At 46.4% G+C, this 14,675-nt stretch overlaps 1 protein-coding gene across 1 annotated transcript; it reads right to left on the minus strand.

Annotated features, from left to right (window-relative positions):
- Nucleotides 1-11,776: 11,776 nt before the first annotated feature.
- On the minus strand, nt 11,777-14,671 carry xkr9 (XK, Kell blood group complex subunit-related family, member 9). Its single transcript, XM_029148547.3, has 5 exons — nt 14,473-14,671; nt 13,923-14,068; nt 13,505-13,825; nt 13,104-13,303; nt 11,777-13,028 (listed from the first exon to the last, which is right to left on the minus strand). The coding sequence occupies exons 2-5, from the start codon at nt 14,054-14,056 to the stop codon at nt 12,400-12,402; spliced, it is 1,284 nt and encodes a 427-aa protein (XP_029004380.1). The 5' UTR covers nt 14,057-14,068; nt 14,473-14,671; the 3' UTR covers nt 11,777-12,399.
- Between the last annotated feature and the right edge of the window lie 4 nt (nt 14,672-14,675).

Genomic DNA, 14,675 nt, shown 5'->3' on the forward strand with positions numbered 1-14,675 from the left:
TCAGGTAAGCCCAGGAGATAATGGACAAAGACCAGTTCTTTTACAGGTGGAGTGACACAGCATATCCGCGCCGTGCAGCTCCACTCGCATTGACAGATTTTCTAATTCACTGCAGATTCCCATAAAACTGGGTGGCCAAGGGCCAGCCCTGCCCAACAGAGGGCCCATTCATGCTGGGTGGGATGAGGCCCTGGCCAAATTAACCTGGATTAATTTAAAAGAGCAAAAGGTCCTTACATCCAAATAAAATGAAGATCAATAAATTAAATGTCCGGGTCAGGATGTCAAGTTGCGGCGATGATCGACTGACATAGGGAAAGCTTGGTTCTTTGGCAGCGATGGGGAGAGAAAGAATGGGAGCGAGGTCCTTAATTACTTTATTCCAAATAAGAGAAGTGCCTCCATGCGTCTCTCTTTACATGCTAGAGTTGCGCTCCTATAAACACCCTCACGTCACAAAAGAATGCTCATTACTTCTTTCATTTGGTCCTGGGATTAGTTACTGCAACAGAAAAGTAATCAAAGGAGCCACTCAGAGATTTTTAAACATGCTTGTTTTCCACTGTACGAATTATTATTTAACTGTGTGATTCATGTCTCTCAGGATTTTCCAGTGACTTCTGTTTTGTTTTGTGCGTGCTTTAACCTTTGTGAATCAGATTTCCAATTTTATGAAATCTCTTTGAATGCGTCTTAGGTTTTGTTTTACTCACTTGATGCTTTTTTGTTGTAATGAAAAAAAGTTCCTTGTGGTTCTGTGGTGGAGCAACTAGACCTAAACCTGAACCACATCATGTCTTTCACTACATGATCAATTATCCAGTAAGGGCAGCCTTGTAAGGACGCCATCTCATCATGCAGCCATTAATATCTTAACAGTGTCTGCCTGGAGATGACATATAGGACAATGGAAAGAGGGCCAAAGAAATGACCGAGCGTCCCAAGCCCGAGCTGTTAGAAGATTAAAGTGACTTGAAGATGCCGCAACACAAATTTTTCATGACAAAACCCAAGTCGGGTATTGTTGAGATTTTGTTGAGGTAATTTGAAAGGTTGTCTTCATTTTCAGCCGCTGACGACAGAAACAGCTAAACTAAATCACCTGCAACATTTATGCACTTGCGTTAAAGCATTAGAATCGTAATAAACCTCATTCACAACACACTTGTTTGGCTGCATGATGTGTTTCATTACTTTACCGTAAATATGCGTGAACAGGCACAAAAGGGACTAAAATAGAAGCGTATGCGTTGTCCTGCCTCCACTGTAAGGTTCACTGCTGCTTTCCAAATGAAATATCAAACCTGTTGCTGAGGCAGGCTTCACAAATATGCCAACAGGATACTTCCTCAGATTAGCAGGGCTGTTTACACAGTCCCCTGGTAATCTGGGCCACAGGGGACATACCTGTACTGTGTCAGAGGCTGAGCTAGAGTTACACACCAACCAGCCACAACGGCCCACACCAGAATACGATCCAGAAAGTCCAGCGGGACTGGCCTGGCTCCAGAGGGCTTGGCACTGCACGCAACTGTCCCCGTCCTGCCCTGCCAGACAAGGGTGTGTGTGTGTGTGTGTGTGTGTGTGTGTGTGTGTGTGTGTGTGTGTGTGTGTGTGTGTGTGTGTGTGTGTGTGTGCGTGTGTGTGTGTTTGCAGTTGTGTAATGTGGTGGCGATGGGAGGGGCTTCCTGGCTGCCACCTCCACATCCTTTCGTCCTGATCTTGTTTTTTGGAACATACTTAGGTAGTTGGCTTGCGTGCAGGCTCTCAGGTAGTACTGTTGGGACACACTGGCTCACACATGCAGCCACACAAGAGATGCCAAGCGTACAGAAGTACATCATCGTGGACAGACAGCTTTCATGTGCGGAAATTCAGGTTCATACTGTAAGTGAACCACGTTGGACTTCACAGATGTTCCTTTAACACAGTTTGAACCCAAAGTTTATCTTCCATGAGATGAGGCTCCTACTGAAAAACGTCAAGGTTTAGCATAGGAAAAACCTAAGGCAGGGGGACACGGTGGAGTAGTCGCAGCTAGTTTGTACAGTTTGGGTGAGAATGGACATATCTTGATGCATTTACCACCCTGCAGTGTTACACCATAAGGAAGAGATGACAGATGCATATCAGTGGCGCTAATGGCAGTGTCGTTACCCAGCTCAGCGTCCCTCCTACCCATCGCCTCGCTAATGGCCGAGCAGCTACAGGGCGTGTTCAACCAGCGAGCGAGGCAGGAGGATGATTCTGGAGTAAATCACTTGTGGAAAGGTGAAATGCTGCCAGCGCGAGTGGCCCTAATCCATGCCAGACGTTGCAGAACACCAGAGGAGCAGGTGCAAACAATTGAAGCAGCTGTCAGTGAGCTGCCGTGATCTCTTTTGATATCTTAATTGTTAGTCAATCCAAGAGCAATTTTGGCAACGTTGCTGTCAGCCCCAGGACTTGCCCCACTCAGCTCCCATCTGTCAGGGACTCATGGGGCTCTGGTGCTGCTCTCCCTCCCCGACTCAGGGCCCGTGTCTCTGGGATGTGTGTGTCCAGCCCGTCCAACATCTCGGAGGGAAATACGGCCTGATTGCTGCCATTTCCGCTCACTTTGGCAGTTCGGGTCTGGGGTGCGGGTTAATGCTGATAATTGCCACGTTTCAAAACTACTGGAATTCATCGGGCCTCCCACCCGACTCTGTCCAGCCCCGTCCTGACCCCCTTGTCGGTTCAGTGTTCCTAAACATTATGATTAGCATAAGAGCCGAGTGCGTGCCAGTATAGATTCGGCGCTAGGATCTGAGCCTCTCCAGATCCCCCTGCTATGGAGCTGTTAGGACGGGGGTGATCACGAGCTACGTGGCCTAATCTCAACAGATTTGAGTCCTAGCAATTGGACAGTAAACAGAGCAGAGGGAGCGAATGCAGCTCTCGGCCAGACGCGGCTAAATTATAGGAACTGTTCTGACTGACTTAATAGTGTAATTAAAGTCGAGAGGCTCTCCGAAAAATTATAATTAACATTCATAACTCACATTTCCAAAGATACACACGTACACATTCGCAGACGGCCAAGGGGCGTCATTATAAAGAGATAAGTCACCGTTCAGTGACAGGGAGTGTACCGCTCCGGCCCACTCAACATTAGGGGAGGCCTGAATCTAGTAGGCCCAACCTGACCCTCCCTGTGATTTATGTGACCCCTGTAAGCTGGGTCTATTTGAGGGCCCAGCGAGGAATGAAAGTGTTAACAGTGGGTGTTGGGGAAGGTGGACTCTGAGGGGAGAGTTATGAGTTTTCTCAGCTGAGCAACAAGCTTTGGGTTTCTGACATTGTTTTCATCCAAGAGAGAGGGAAGAGCAGTAGTAGTAAAAGGTAGGGGTGGTGGAGGGGGGCACAGGCAGAAGAATGGGAGCAGGGCGGGGGAGTCTGTGGAGCCCGCAGGCTTGAACTCCACAGCTGAACCACTGACCTCGACCATCCATCAGTGCAGGGGTGTGACAAGGCAGGGGCACGGGTATGTGACAGGAGGGGGCAGGAGAGGAGCCTAGAGTTTGGTGATGGAGGAAAGGGACCGAGGAGCTATAATGGGCTTTGGGACATGCAGGAGGCCAGCGGGGTAGTGCAAGGCAAAGAAAGATCAGCGTACTGTATGATGGAGTAGGTTAATGGGCCCGCAAAGCGGAAGGCCGCTCTGTTTTGACAATATAGCAACGTTTGTACTCTGCTCAGATCCATAATCTCACGTTCACTGGATCGGAAATCTCAACACTTGCACTAGATGGAAGAGATATTTTATACTATTTCCATTTTTGTGGCGTTTAGGCAGAGCCCACGCTAAACTGACCCCCCCGACCCCCTCCATTTGGGCTCATGCTCTCATTTCAGCTGTTGCCCAAGATTCACTGTCAGCTCTACACACACAATGCGTGGCCAATGGGTAGACTGGACCCCAGCATCCGTCCTCAGAGGGGCATTGGCCCTCTGCCAGACAGGCCTGGGCTGGGGGGGGGGGGGGGGGGGGGGGGGGGGGGGTCGCAATGAAAGACTAGAGCAACACTAATGGTTAACTTTGAATTGAGCTGCAGGGAAGAGTCTGGGAGACAGAGGGGAGGCTCGTATTAATATGATCCAGTTTTAAACTCCATAGCACATATTCCGATTTCATTAGTGGCCAAAGATGGAGACTTATGTCGGCAGCATTAGCAGTTATTGGGGTGACTGTGTTTGTCTGCTTGACACTGTGTAAAAGTGGGTTAATGCGTGGAGGATGGCTATATGATCGGGGGGGGGGGGGGGAGAGATAGAGAAAGACTCCTAGTTAGGTTATGGTGCTGCAGCGTGGACAAATCCATGAGCAAGCGAAACCTCTGTTTTAAATAGCAGGTATCTGGTGTCAGTGAGCCCTGAGAGAGGCCCTCTCCATCAATATGTTCCTTTGCCCTTGTCTGCTCCTGATATCTTTATCTTGTCAGGAGCTCTCCTGTATGTTCCAGCTCAATGGCTTCCGCCTGCTCTCAGCCCGTCCTGTGCAGATGGACCCTTCTGTTGGTACGACGCCGGCCCCGAAGGCCGTATGGCGAGAGGGGGGGGGGGGTTAAGGTGCAGTATGGGTGAGTTGGAGTTAGTCTTATGTCAACTTTTGGTCTGTGGGGGCCTCATTACATAGAGCCCAGTGGAGCAGCTTGTAGAGGGTAATTAGACCATTATAGACAGTCCGGGGAATAAAGGAGCACTTAGTATGTCTAAAGATGTGCATGTTTCAAAGTATGTCTTCATATGTTGCAAAAATAAACATAGTGCATATTTACAACCAGAGTTTTTATAAAACCCCCACTGTGCTGAAATGACTTCTCTCCATAGTCTGGTGGCAGGAGGAAGCCCTCTCCGTTCTTTCCTGTAATTTCCAGCTTATACCGAGATGAAAATGGGAGCAGGATTGTGAGAAATGACAGATGTGGCTCGGTAGGGCCATTGAAGAGGTCATATGTCATCACAGGGTCGCACACGCCCTTTGAGCAGGGGCCGAGGGGGTGTCTTCCCACACTACCTGGAAAAATAAGGCCTGGGAATGTCGCTAACCTGGACCCAACTGACTCCACTCCCCTGTCAGTCTGCTCATCAAGTCCTGGATTTATGTTGGCAGGTCTCTGGTTCTGTCTCCCTCCACGAGTCTTTCTGTAAATTCACCATCTGCTACAATGTAATATGTTTCTGCGTAAACAAGCATTTCTCTTTTTATATCATCTAGAAATTTTGTTTTCATCTCTGTCTCCGTGCAGCAGAGAAAAACACCTTGTGGACTATAGATTTGTCAGATATTACACCTATAAATCACACTCATCTTCTAGATCATGTTCCTCTGCCTGGTATGTCCTGCCAGTGTAAGAGTTTCTGACAGACCGGCGCCTGAACTATATTTCATCTCCGTCTCTCTTCCTCGCTCGCCCTTTCTCTTTCAGTCTCTTGCAGCAACTTGCTGTGTGTGTGTGTGTGTGTGTGTGTGTGTGTGTGTGTGTGTGTGTGTGTGTGTGTGTGTGTATGTGTGTGTGTGTGTGTGTGTGTGTGTGTGTGTGAGAGAGAGAGAGAGAGAGAGAGAGAGAGAGAGAGAGATATCTAGAGACCAAGTGTGTGTGATTTTTTTTAATAGCCGTTGGTTACCTGCTCACATATGATACGCCCCCAGACCTCGTGGACAGATGGCTCTTACCTTCCAGTTGTGAAAATCAAGCTTATACAAACACAGACAAGAGCGAGATGCAATGGACCAAGCGAAGCATCGCTCTGATATACAGTATTAGTTGGTGTGTGTGTGTGTGTGTGTGTGTGTGTGTGTGTGTGTGTGTGTGTGTGTGTGTGTGTGTGATGAGGGCTGATCCTCTGGCGTCCGTCATGCGCAGCCTATCGTGTGGAAATCATTAAGTAGAAGCACTAGGCCGTCACTTCCTGGCAAAGCTGTGAAATGGAGCGCTGCATCACGCTGCTGCACAGGTAGGAGCCTTAATGAAAGCAGCGCGGCGTGAACAGGCACAGTCTTCTTTTAATCCGATCAGCAGTTCACTGTTAAACTTGTTGAACCATTTTAAAGAATAGGTGAAAACAAAATAACTGCTCTTTAATAATGTACGTCTAGAGACAGAAGGCCGGTTTTGATTTGTCGGCCTCTCGTGTAATTTTCTGGTTTCATTAATTGTGGCCGCATCATTTTAGGTATGAAACCTGAACTTCTTGCTGTCTTGAAACTCAATAGTCCTTTTAGTGTCAAGGTTGGCCCTGTCCTGCTGCCTCTCTCGTGGAATCCACCATCATGTGACCGGCCCCCACCGTCCCAAACCGAAATGAAACCTATTGATCACTGGTTGCTCCGAGCAAGACGTTCACTGCTGCACGCGCCACAACCGTTTGCAGTTGGATTCTGTATTCAATTATTAAGGAACTTCACCAGCTGAGAATTTAATGTTTTCATAATACTAATACTGATAAAAACAATGCAGTGCAGTAATGTCACTGGACTTCAGCATAATGTAAAGCTCAATACAGTTGAATTAAAAAATATTGTTAGAATGACTAAGCACCATATCAGTAATTAGAAATAAATCATAATGAATAAAACTGTTTTCAAAATAATCAAATAAAAAAGCAAAGCAGTTTTATATAATTTATGGTTTTCAGATAATTTTATAATAACTTCTTATAATATTAATTTAATTATAAGCACATAAGGGCATTGCAGTACCTAATAATATAATAATAAAATCTTTTAGCAATATAAAATTAACAGGTGATCATGTAATATTATAAATAATCTGAAACTTCAATATTTTATTTTAATAAAAATTTTGTGCAAGTGGATTTTTAAGTTATTTTGGAGTTACCATGTTTTCCTCTAGCTACATAGTCGCCTGAATGATAAACTGCTTGAAATGAAAGACATTCATCCCATTTCGACAGGTTGTGGGCTGAAAGCAGCCGAAGCGTCGTGGTACCGACGGTAATAGAGCCCAGATCGAGTGATGGTCTGCCCGCTGGCCTCTGCTCACTCAGGGTCACAGAGACGGGTTTCATTAAAGGCCACACAGCGTCGGCTGGACTGCACATGCTTGTACCTGTAGCGCCATCTACTGGACAGGGAGCAGACAGGGAGCGCTGCTACAAAGGCTTTTATTTCCATTGTTGACCTCTGACATGCAGCTGTAGCATCATAGCCACTCAAACCTATTTTTTATTCTAAAATTACCTGATGTTTTCTCAAAGTCGAATGTATGCCACTAGTCCCAGTTTATCGTATTGAAAATCATAAAAAAATGTTGAAGCATTATTTTAAACTAAGCTAAAAATCTACAGCGAAACTTTATAATAACACAAAACTGTGTCTGCTGACTGCATGTGTTTGCTGCCATACACAGCTCTGAACTCTGAGCCCTCTCAGGGTAAATATGCTTGAGCCCGGCCCGGACGGGGCCCCTGGGTGTCGTCAACGATACTTTGGCTGCGCACGGTTCATAAAATGATCAATAATAATCATAAGTCAAAGTTAGAGCCCCTATCATTGTATAATTTGTTAATTTTAGGACACAGGGGAGTCCGAGTTTCCCTTTGCCTTTTTAAGAACAAGGCGCTTCATTCATTCATGGTCCGTGAACTCAACACACGCTCTGTCCAACTCTGCTGTTGGTTTTCCGTAAAGCAGCTCTTTTATCAAGTTTGTCTTAATGGTCGCCTCGCATCCAGCATCGCCCCCGACTGCGCTCGTCCGTCTCAGACGTTCATAAACTTCCCACAAACTCCCAAGCACCCTTTTGCGTAAATTACAATTGGCGGCACTTCTGGCATTGGCACAATAGAAAATAACCTGCCTGTGATTGTGACGCTTTGACCATCTTCCCCCTGAACGTGGTTCCAGCTTGGCTCCTGGCTGCGGCTTTGTGGTTTCATCCCACATGGTTCAGTCGGTCAGGAGCAACGCATACTTTTATTCCCCCTGCCTGCTACACTCAACATGCTAATAAGGGAGGACCACGGGGGTGTTTTCACCAAACAGGGGAGACGGTGATGTCACCAGCGAGCTTTATCTGAGACGGGATCTAAGGCGGGGGTGGCGGTGTAGTTTCCTCTGGCAAAGGCTCAGGGGCCCAGGAGTGAACCCGGGGCTTTGCCAGGGAGCCTGCCACACCTTTTTTGTATTATGGGCTGTGAAAAGCAAAAGGCGGCACGCAGCAGACATCAGTGACAAGTTTTAACACCTTAATAATGCACAGATACCAGACGCTATAGCAAATATTAGGAAATTATCCCTCTGTTTCAGTGTAAATCATTTGCTGCAGTTAATTATATTTATTTCAAAACTGCATTATTATTTAGTTATAAAATCATTAGCCTACGTAGGCATGACCGGTCCTCGTGCTGTGGGTGGGGGGGTCCCACAGCTTATTGTGGTCAGACTGAGCATGCTTCTAATGCCCTGATGAAACGTCCTCCAGGGCATTGAGGCAGGCAGTCGCCCCGTTTCATGCCCACAAGAGACTGTGGCAAGAAACTCACACATCTCATTCCTCCCACCGGTCTGTCCCTCCAACTCTGGCGCAAAATGCGTTTTATGGACATTTTCCCCCGTTTGCTGCAGATGGGTTAAATATTACATCAAAGCGTCTTTAATGTTTCGCAGAACTTCTCACATTTCGTCTTAGTATCAAGTTCAAACCTAGTGCAGGCTGCATTTTTACAGTAGATTTAATGGATAAATGTCCATAATCACATTAGCACGGGCTTAACGTATAACAAATTTCACCATGCCAGCATCAAAGACTCGACCTCTTGTCATAATCAGGCATAGCATCTTTTGCTCCACTCAAGCTCAATGGACCTTCTGATACTTGAAAATTGTCAAGGGGGTGATAAGCTGTAGTGTACACAGCTCAGAGACTAGTTTTCCCCTGAAGTCACACAGTCACAGGTTTGCATGGTTGAACTCTTTTCATGGATGATGCTGATGATCTACCCCCTCCCCCTCTGGCAAAATACAACCTTTCCCTCACACATTTATACAATATTAAAAAATACAAGAGAGGTTCTTTTCCTACAGGCGCGAGGCAGTGGAAATGGGTCCAACTGAGTGGATTTATTTGTAAAGGAAAGCATGATGTATGATGTCTGAGTAAGAAATACCACAACAGCGTTCACTCAGTGCTTCCTGTACGAGGCCAACAGGCCATCAGTGAAAAATACAGATTAGCAAAAAATTCAAACAGACAAACTGCAGACAAACTAGAATTGATGGCTTCCACCGAGCCACTCAGGGAACGGGCCATGACGTCAAAGGGAAAACATGTCGGGTTCCTCTGGTCAGGTTAATCAAGACAAGCTTCCCTGCGAAACACCAGTGTGTGTGTGTGTGTGTGTGTGTGTGTGTGTGTGTGTGTGTGTGTGTGTGTGTGTGTGTGTGGTGTGTGTGTGTGTGTGGTGTGTGTGTGTGTGTGAACCCATTGCTCATTCATAATATGCAATCTTATTTCACGGCTGATTGTATTTGCCATCCATGGGCTGTATGCATGAGGTCCCTGCCCATATTCCAGCATAGCATAAATAAACAGCAACACTCTATAATCCATCATCCCGCGTGTGCGGTGGGAGCGTGCCCAACACAAACACGGCTCCTGTTTTCTATCTGCATACGTGGCTGCGTGTGAGGCCCGGGATGGGCAGCGCTATTATGTTAGCGCTCGCTGATTGTCCATGACTGTGAAACATAAGACGCCAGCGCTAAATGAGGATTATACAAATGAGCTCCCTCCTTCCCCGTTGTTTCCGCGTCTATCGCCTGGACGCGCTGCCGATTAGACCGTTCTCACTGCTCCTACAGGAAGCTTGAAGTTGACTCGTAAGGTAAAAAAAATAAAATAAAATGTTTTTATTTTTTCACATCTAACGTAAAACAACCCCTTTAGGGTTTAAATCACAGAGAATAAAGACGTATCCGTCTCATAGTTAATTATCTGAGACTAGTCCCTACAGGTAATCAGGCCTTATGTCAGATTTGTGGCAGCCACTGACCTCATCTCTCCTATTTTCTTCCTAAGCCTAGATTGATTTTGATGTTTCACTTCTTGTTATTCTACACCCGCAGCTTTTCTGGAGCAGAAATCCAAATAATAATCCAACGATGGGACTATTGTACTCGGGACTTTATTTACAGAATGCTCTTAGTAATGCAATGCCCCACTCTGATCACTCACACACACACACACACACACACACACACACACACACACACACACACACACACACACACACACACACACACACACACCAGCCCCGCTGCATGTAATTATCCTCCGCATGTTCTCCGATCTGTCACTGCCCGAACCGATTTGCGAGTGCGCCCGTGCGGTGATTAAAGCAACTTCTGTCCCGTGGCACGAAGGGGAGTTGGTATCCTCCAGGAATCAGGCAAAGCTGCCCTGTCAGGATGATCCAGGCAGACGAGCACTCGTCGCCAGCATCACGGATGCATCTGAGGCGGCGGAGCAACAAGTCGGGTCATAATAATTAAAGACATACTGCATCTCAAGACTTCATTAATCATGGTTTATATGGACTTTGAAGCCTTAATGGAAAACACCCTGCCTCTCTGGTTTTATTGTGTCTGTACAAATTGCGGGTCTGGCGAACGCTGGGACCCCCCCCCCCCAAAACGACCAGCCGTCACACAGTGTACTGATTGAAAACACAAAGATAAGGCGGTTATGGAGAGGTCAGACGAAACTAAGCTGCTGACACTGATGGAAGTGAGAGCTTGCATGACATCACTTTGTGCATCTTTGTGTATGTTTGCGTCTTCTGGCTTGTGTGTTCATGAGTTCCCTCGCACGTGATCAGCTTCGACTTGCTGTTGGCTCCTCGCGCTCCCGCCATGCTAGAGGTGAGATCAGACGTCGATCAGAGTCGACCGGCTATTAGGCTCTCGGTACCGAAAGTGGAAACTCCAAAGGGTTTGTCGTTGCCAGACTTTTCCCTGTTTGTTTTCTCCTGGAGAGAGCGAGGCGATGCATTGCTCCACGCGTTTCCTCCCAAATGGCTTGTGACTGGACTCAGCCGGTGCGATTCGTGTCAGGTCACAACCTGAAGCGTGCGCAGTCGGACGAGCCAAAAGAGGACAGTGAAACCTAGAGCTGCAGATCAGCACGCGAGCTTCTTCTTGCACTAAAAGTCCCTGTGGCAGGTTTAGATTTCATTAGTCCTCTGAACCCGAGGAAATATACAGCAGAGGAGAGGAGAGAGGGGAGGATGAACTCATGCTATTTGTTCTTAATAATAGGTCATACCAACATATCGTCCTTCTGCAGAGAAAAGCTCCTTGATACAGTCCATAATAGCAACACTACAGCTTCAGCATAAAGTCTGGGTGGTAACTATCTGGCACTGACTCATTTCCTCTCCAACACAAGTTGCTGCCTTAAATTTGTCATTTTATGGAGTGCCTCTGACGGAGCACATCTGACAGATGAACCTTAGAGCGGCCTCCTGGAGTAAACAACTCAGAAAGCTCTGACTTGGGCTAAATTAAAGGAGGAGAGTCGGGGGGGGGTGCTCTCTGGATCCTGTGGTTTGTCAGCGTTCCTCCCAGGTGAGCTCACACTGGGCCGGCAGAGCACCCCCCACCCCCACCACCACCTCCTCTGCTACAGCCAAAATGAAATAGCATCCTCCGTCCTCCAACCTGCCCCAGTATTGTGCTGGTAGTCAAAACAAAATTAGAGCTAGTTTATTGTTTCTAGTTAGATCATCCACGACCCCTGTGATCATCATTTCAGAGTTAAGGGAACTGAAGTTAGGCGTATGTTGGTCCTGCGGCCCCGTTTTCGTTGTTGTGGTTGCTCATGTACCTGATTCTACTGTTTAAACTGTCTTGGTGGTGTCAACGAAAGATGTTCTGTGTAGGAAACAATCCCTCAATCACAGAAAAATTAATTTGCAATGAACTTGTAAAAATCCCACCACAACTACAGTGTGCATTTAAACACTTATATAACTTACTGGTAGAATATATCTAAAAGACCATGATATATTAATATTGTTGATAGTTCTGTAACAGATCTGCGTGGACCAGCAGCGACTCCACTAGAAATGTCAACCTAGACAGCTTCGCCATCTAGTGGTCAGAATGTGTATTACAGAGTTGGAGAAAATAAAAAGCGGACATGCTGGCAGAACTTACAATGTTTAGACTAATTAAGAGTTTTGATAAATTGATGTTGAAATAAATGGCATTTGTAAAAAATCTTTACTCAAGCAAGAATAAATAAAACAAATTGTTGCATTAAATAAAATAATTTTACCTTCATGAAATATAAATTACTTTAATTAGTATAATATGAGAATGTTCTGTTTCACGTTGATGAATGAGGATTTGAGTCAAGGTTGTAAGAAGTTCCTTATTCTCCTGGAGGTTCCCGTGTCCCTTCCTGTTCCATCCACTTCATCTGCCTCCCTCCAGTTCCCCTTGGGATGCAGAAAGAGGTAGTACGACACAAGACACACCAGCCCCAGCAGGGATCCTCCAACGATCAAACCACTGACTGTCAGCAGCAACGTGTCGCTCTTCACGTCTGGTTGAAGCAAAAACAGCAGCGTCGGAGCCATGACGTTTATAGCAGCGTGTGAAACGTAATAACTGATCATCTCCACTTTCATGTTCTGTCCTTTCACGTTGAAATAGGTGAACGTCAGGATGACTCCTACGACGGCCCGGTAGAGAAGCTCAAGGCGTTGGGACGAGCAGAAGTTGGTTTTTAACCAGTGAGCCCAGGTGGTGCCCAGCAGCCAGAGGACGGCGAGGGCCGCTGCGCTGTAGGTGCTCAGCAGGAGGAGGAGGCCGTAGCTGAGGATGTGGCTGGTGATGGTGCCAAGCTTGTAGAGGAGGTAGATCAGCGTGGGGAGGCCCGAGGGCATGTCTGTGACATGGGGGAGGGATCTGCGTAAGCAGCGGCGATAGTCCACCAGGGCCCAGGCAGTGTTGAGGAAGGAGAACGAAACGGACACATCTGAAAGAAATGCGTAATAATAAGTAATAATAGCGCTTCACAAATGAGCAGAACATGTGCCAGCGTCTGACTTACACTGCATGACTGAGCACTGGCCTCGACCCAGTAGTATGTAGAGCTGTAGGAGAAGCTGAGGGACGCTCTCCATGAACGCCTCAAACAGCTTGAGCATGCTCAGATCAGTCGCCAGGCAGAACAGACTGTGGTGCTCCACGCACGTTCCGTCACCCGCTGCCCAAACGGCTTTGTATCCTCTTTTCAGTAGGTGATAATACCTGAGGAAGCAGGATAAAATCACCAAGGGCGTGTCGCGATGAATAGAGAGCATGAGGGTTCAATCCTAACGTCACACACTGGCGCTTACATGTTGTCGTTCCAGTTCACACATTCCGTGAAGCTATGATTAGCATACTGTACATTCTGAGCCATGACAACCAGCAACAACAGCTAAAGCTCTCCCAGTCGGTGACTCCTACCTGATGAAGATGCCCCCGCCGCATAAGTGGGCAGCCATGAGTTTACACCTGGACAGTCCTGCTATTTTTCTCTTTCCCTCTGGGTTTATCAAAGCGTCCTCCATGTCGTCGCTGTACCAGGCAAAGCTGAAGGTCTGGGTCACAGTCTGCCCAGTTATGACGAACGCCAGCGTCAGACCAGTCCAGATATATTGTGTCTCCAGGAAATATTTGACGACCAGTGCAGAGTCGGTCCATATGTCCACGACGTACAGAACCAGTCCAGCAATGGTTAGTAACCACCGCAGCTTTGAGTACTGATTGTCTGAGTGAGTCATTACACTGTAAAACATAAAGACATTTACAGGAATGAAGTATTTTTTTTATATTTAAAGGTCATAAAACAGTTAAGAGTTATGTTGTATTCTTTGGAACTTACGTTTTTAGTAGTAATAAATAATTTAAAAGGATTCGCAGCGCGGCTGAAACAAGGGAGGTGCTGCTGCTCGACTCGGTTCCGACTCCACGTTTCTGAGACCGAGCTGACGTGGACTCCGGTGTGTCGTGATCCATGAAAGCAGCACACTATATGTGTGATTAAAAAACTGCAATGTCATAAAAACTTCACATGTGAACCTAATGTGTTGGGGAAAACTGAGGTTTGGAGCTGCAGTGTGATGGCAGTCAGCTGATGTGTCATTCAGCTCTCCTGCACTTTGAGCTCTGTCATAAACACCTGATACTGAAATGCTGTATTAGTTCATAGGCTTATTTATGAAATTGTCTTTTTCCTGCATTTTACTTAAAACAAAAGGAGTTTGGAACTTTAATTACTAACTCTACTACTAAACTGTTAGATGCTCCTTCTCCTATAATTATCGTGACTAATTATTTGACTTTATAAAAAAAAACATGTCATAAAATATATTATATAATTCAACCACGATACAATGAGTGATATAATAATAAGAACAATAATTTGCACTTACTGTAGCTGTTTCTTGGTTGTGTTCAGTCGGAGAATTTTCACATGTCCGTTTTCTTGTACTGTTCCTTGAGCCTCATGACAAGCTCTACGTCAGTGACTCTGGACTGACACTTTGCAGGGAGGTAACTGAAGTTGCATAACAGGACGCCTGTGGTGACTGCTCCCACGTTGTAGTAGGTGTGTAACCGTATGACTGAAGCACAG

The sequence above is a fragment of the Betta splendens genome, chromosome 4, assembly GCF_900634795.4.
Source record: "Betta splendens chromosome 4, fBetSpl5.4, whole genome shotgun sequence".
Lineage (NCBI taxonomy): Eukaryota > Metazoa > Chordata > Actinopteri > Anabantiformes > Osphronemidae > Betta > Betta splendens.

Excerpts from the sequence above, each read along its gene's own strand:
- xkr9 (XM_029148547.3), bottom strand. The coding sequence starts at position 14,056 with ATGGATCACGACACACCGGAGTCCACGTCAGCTCGGTCTCAGAAACGT. Across the intron at positions 13,826-13,922 it reads TATTTATTACTACTAAAAAC|TGTAATGACTCACTCAGACA; the intron begins GTAAGTTCCAAA and ends TATGTTTTACAG. Across the intron at positions 13,029-13,103 it reads CCAGTGCTCAGTCATGCAGT|ATGTGTCCGTTTCGTTCTCC; the intron begins GTAAGTCAGACG and ends CATTTCTTTCAG.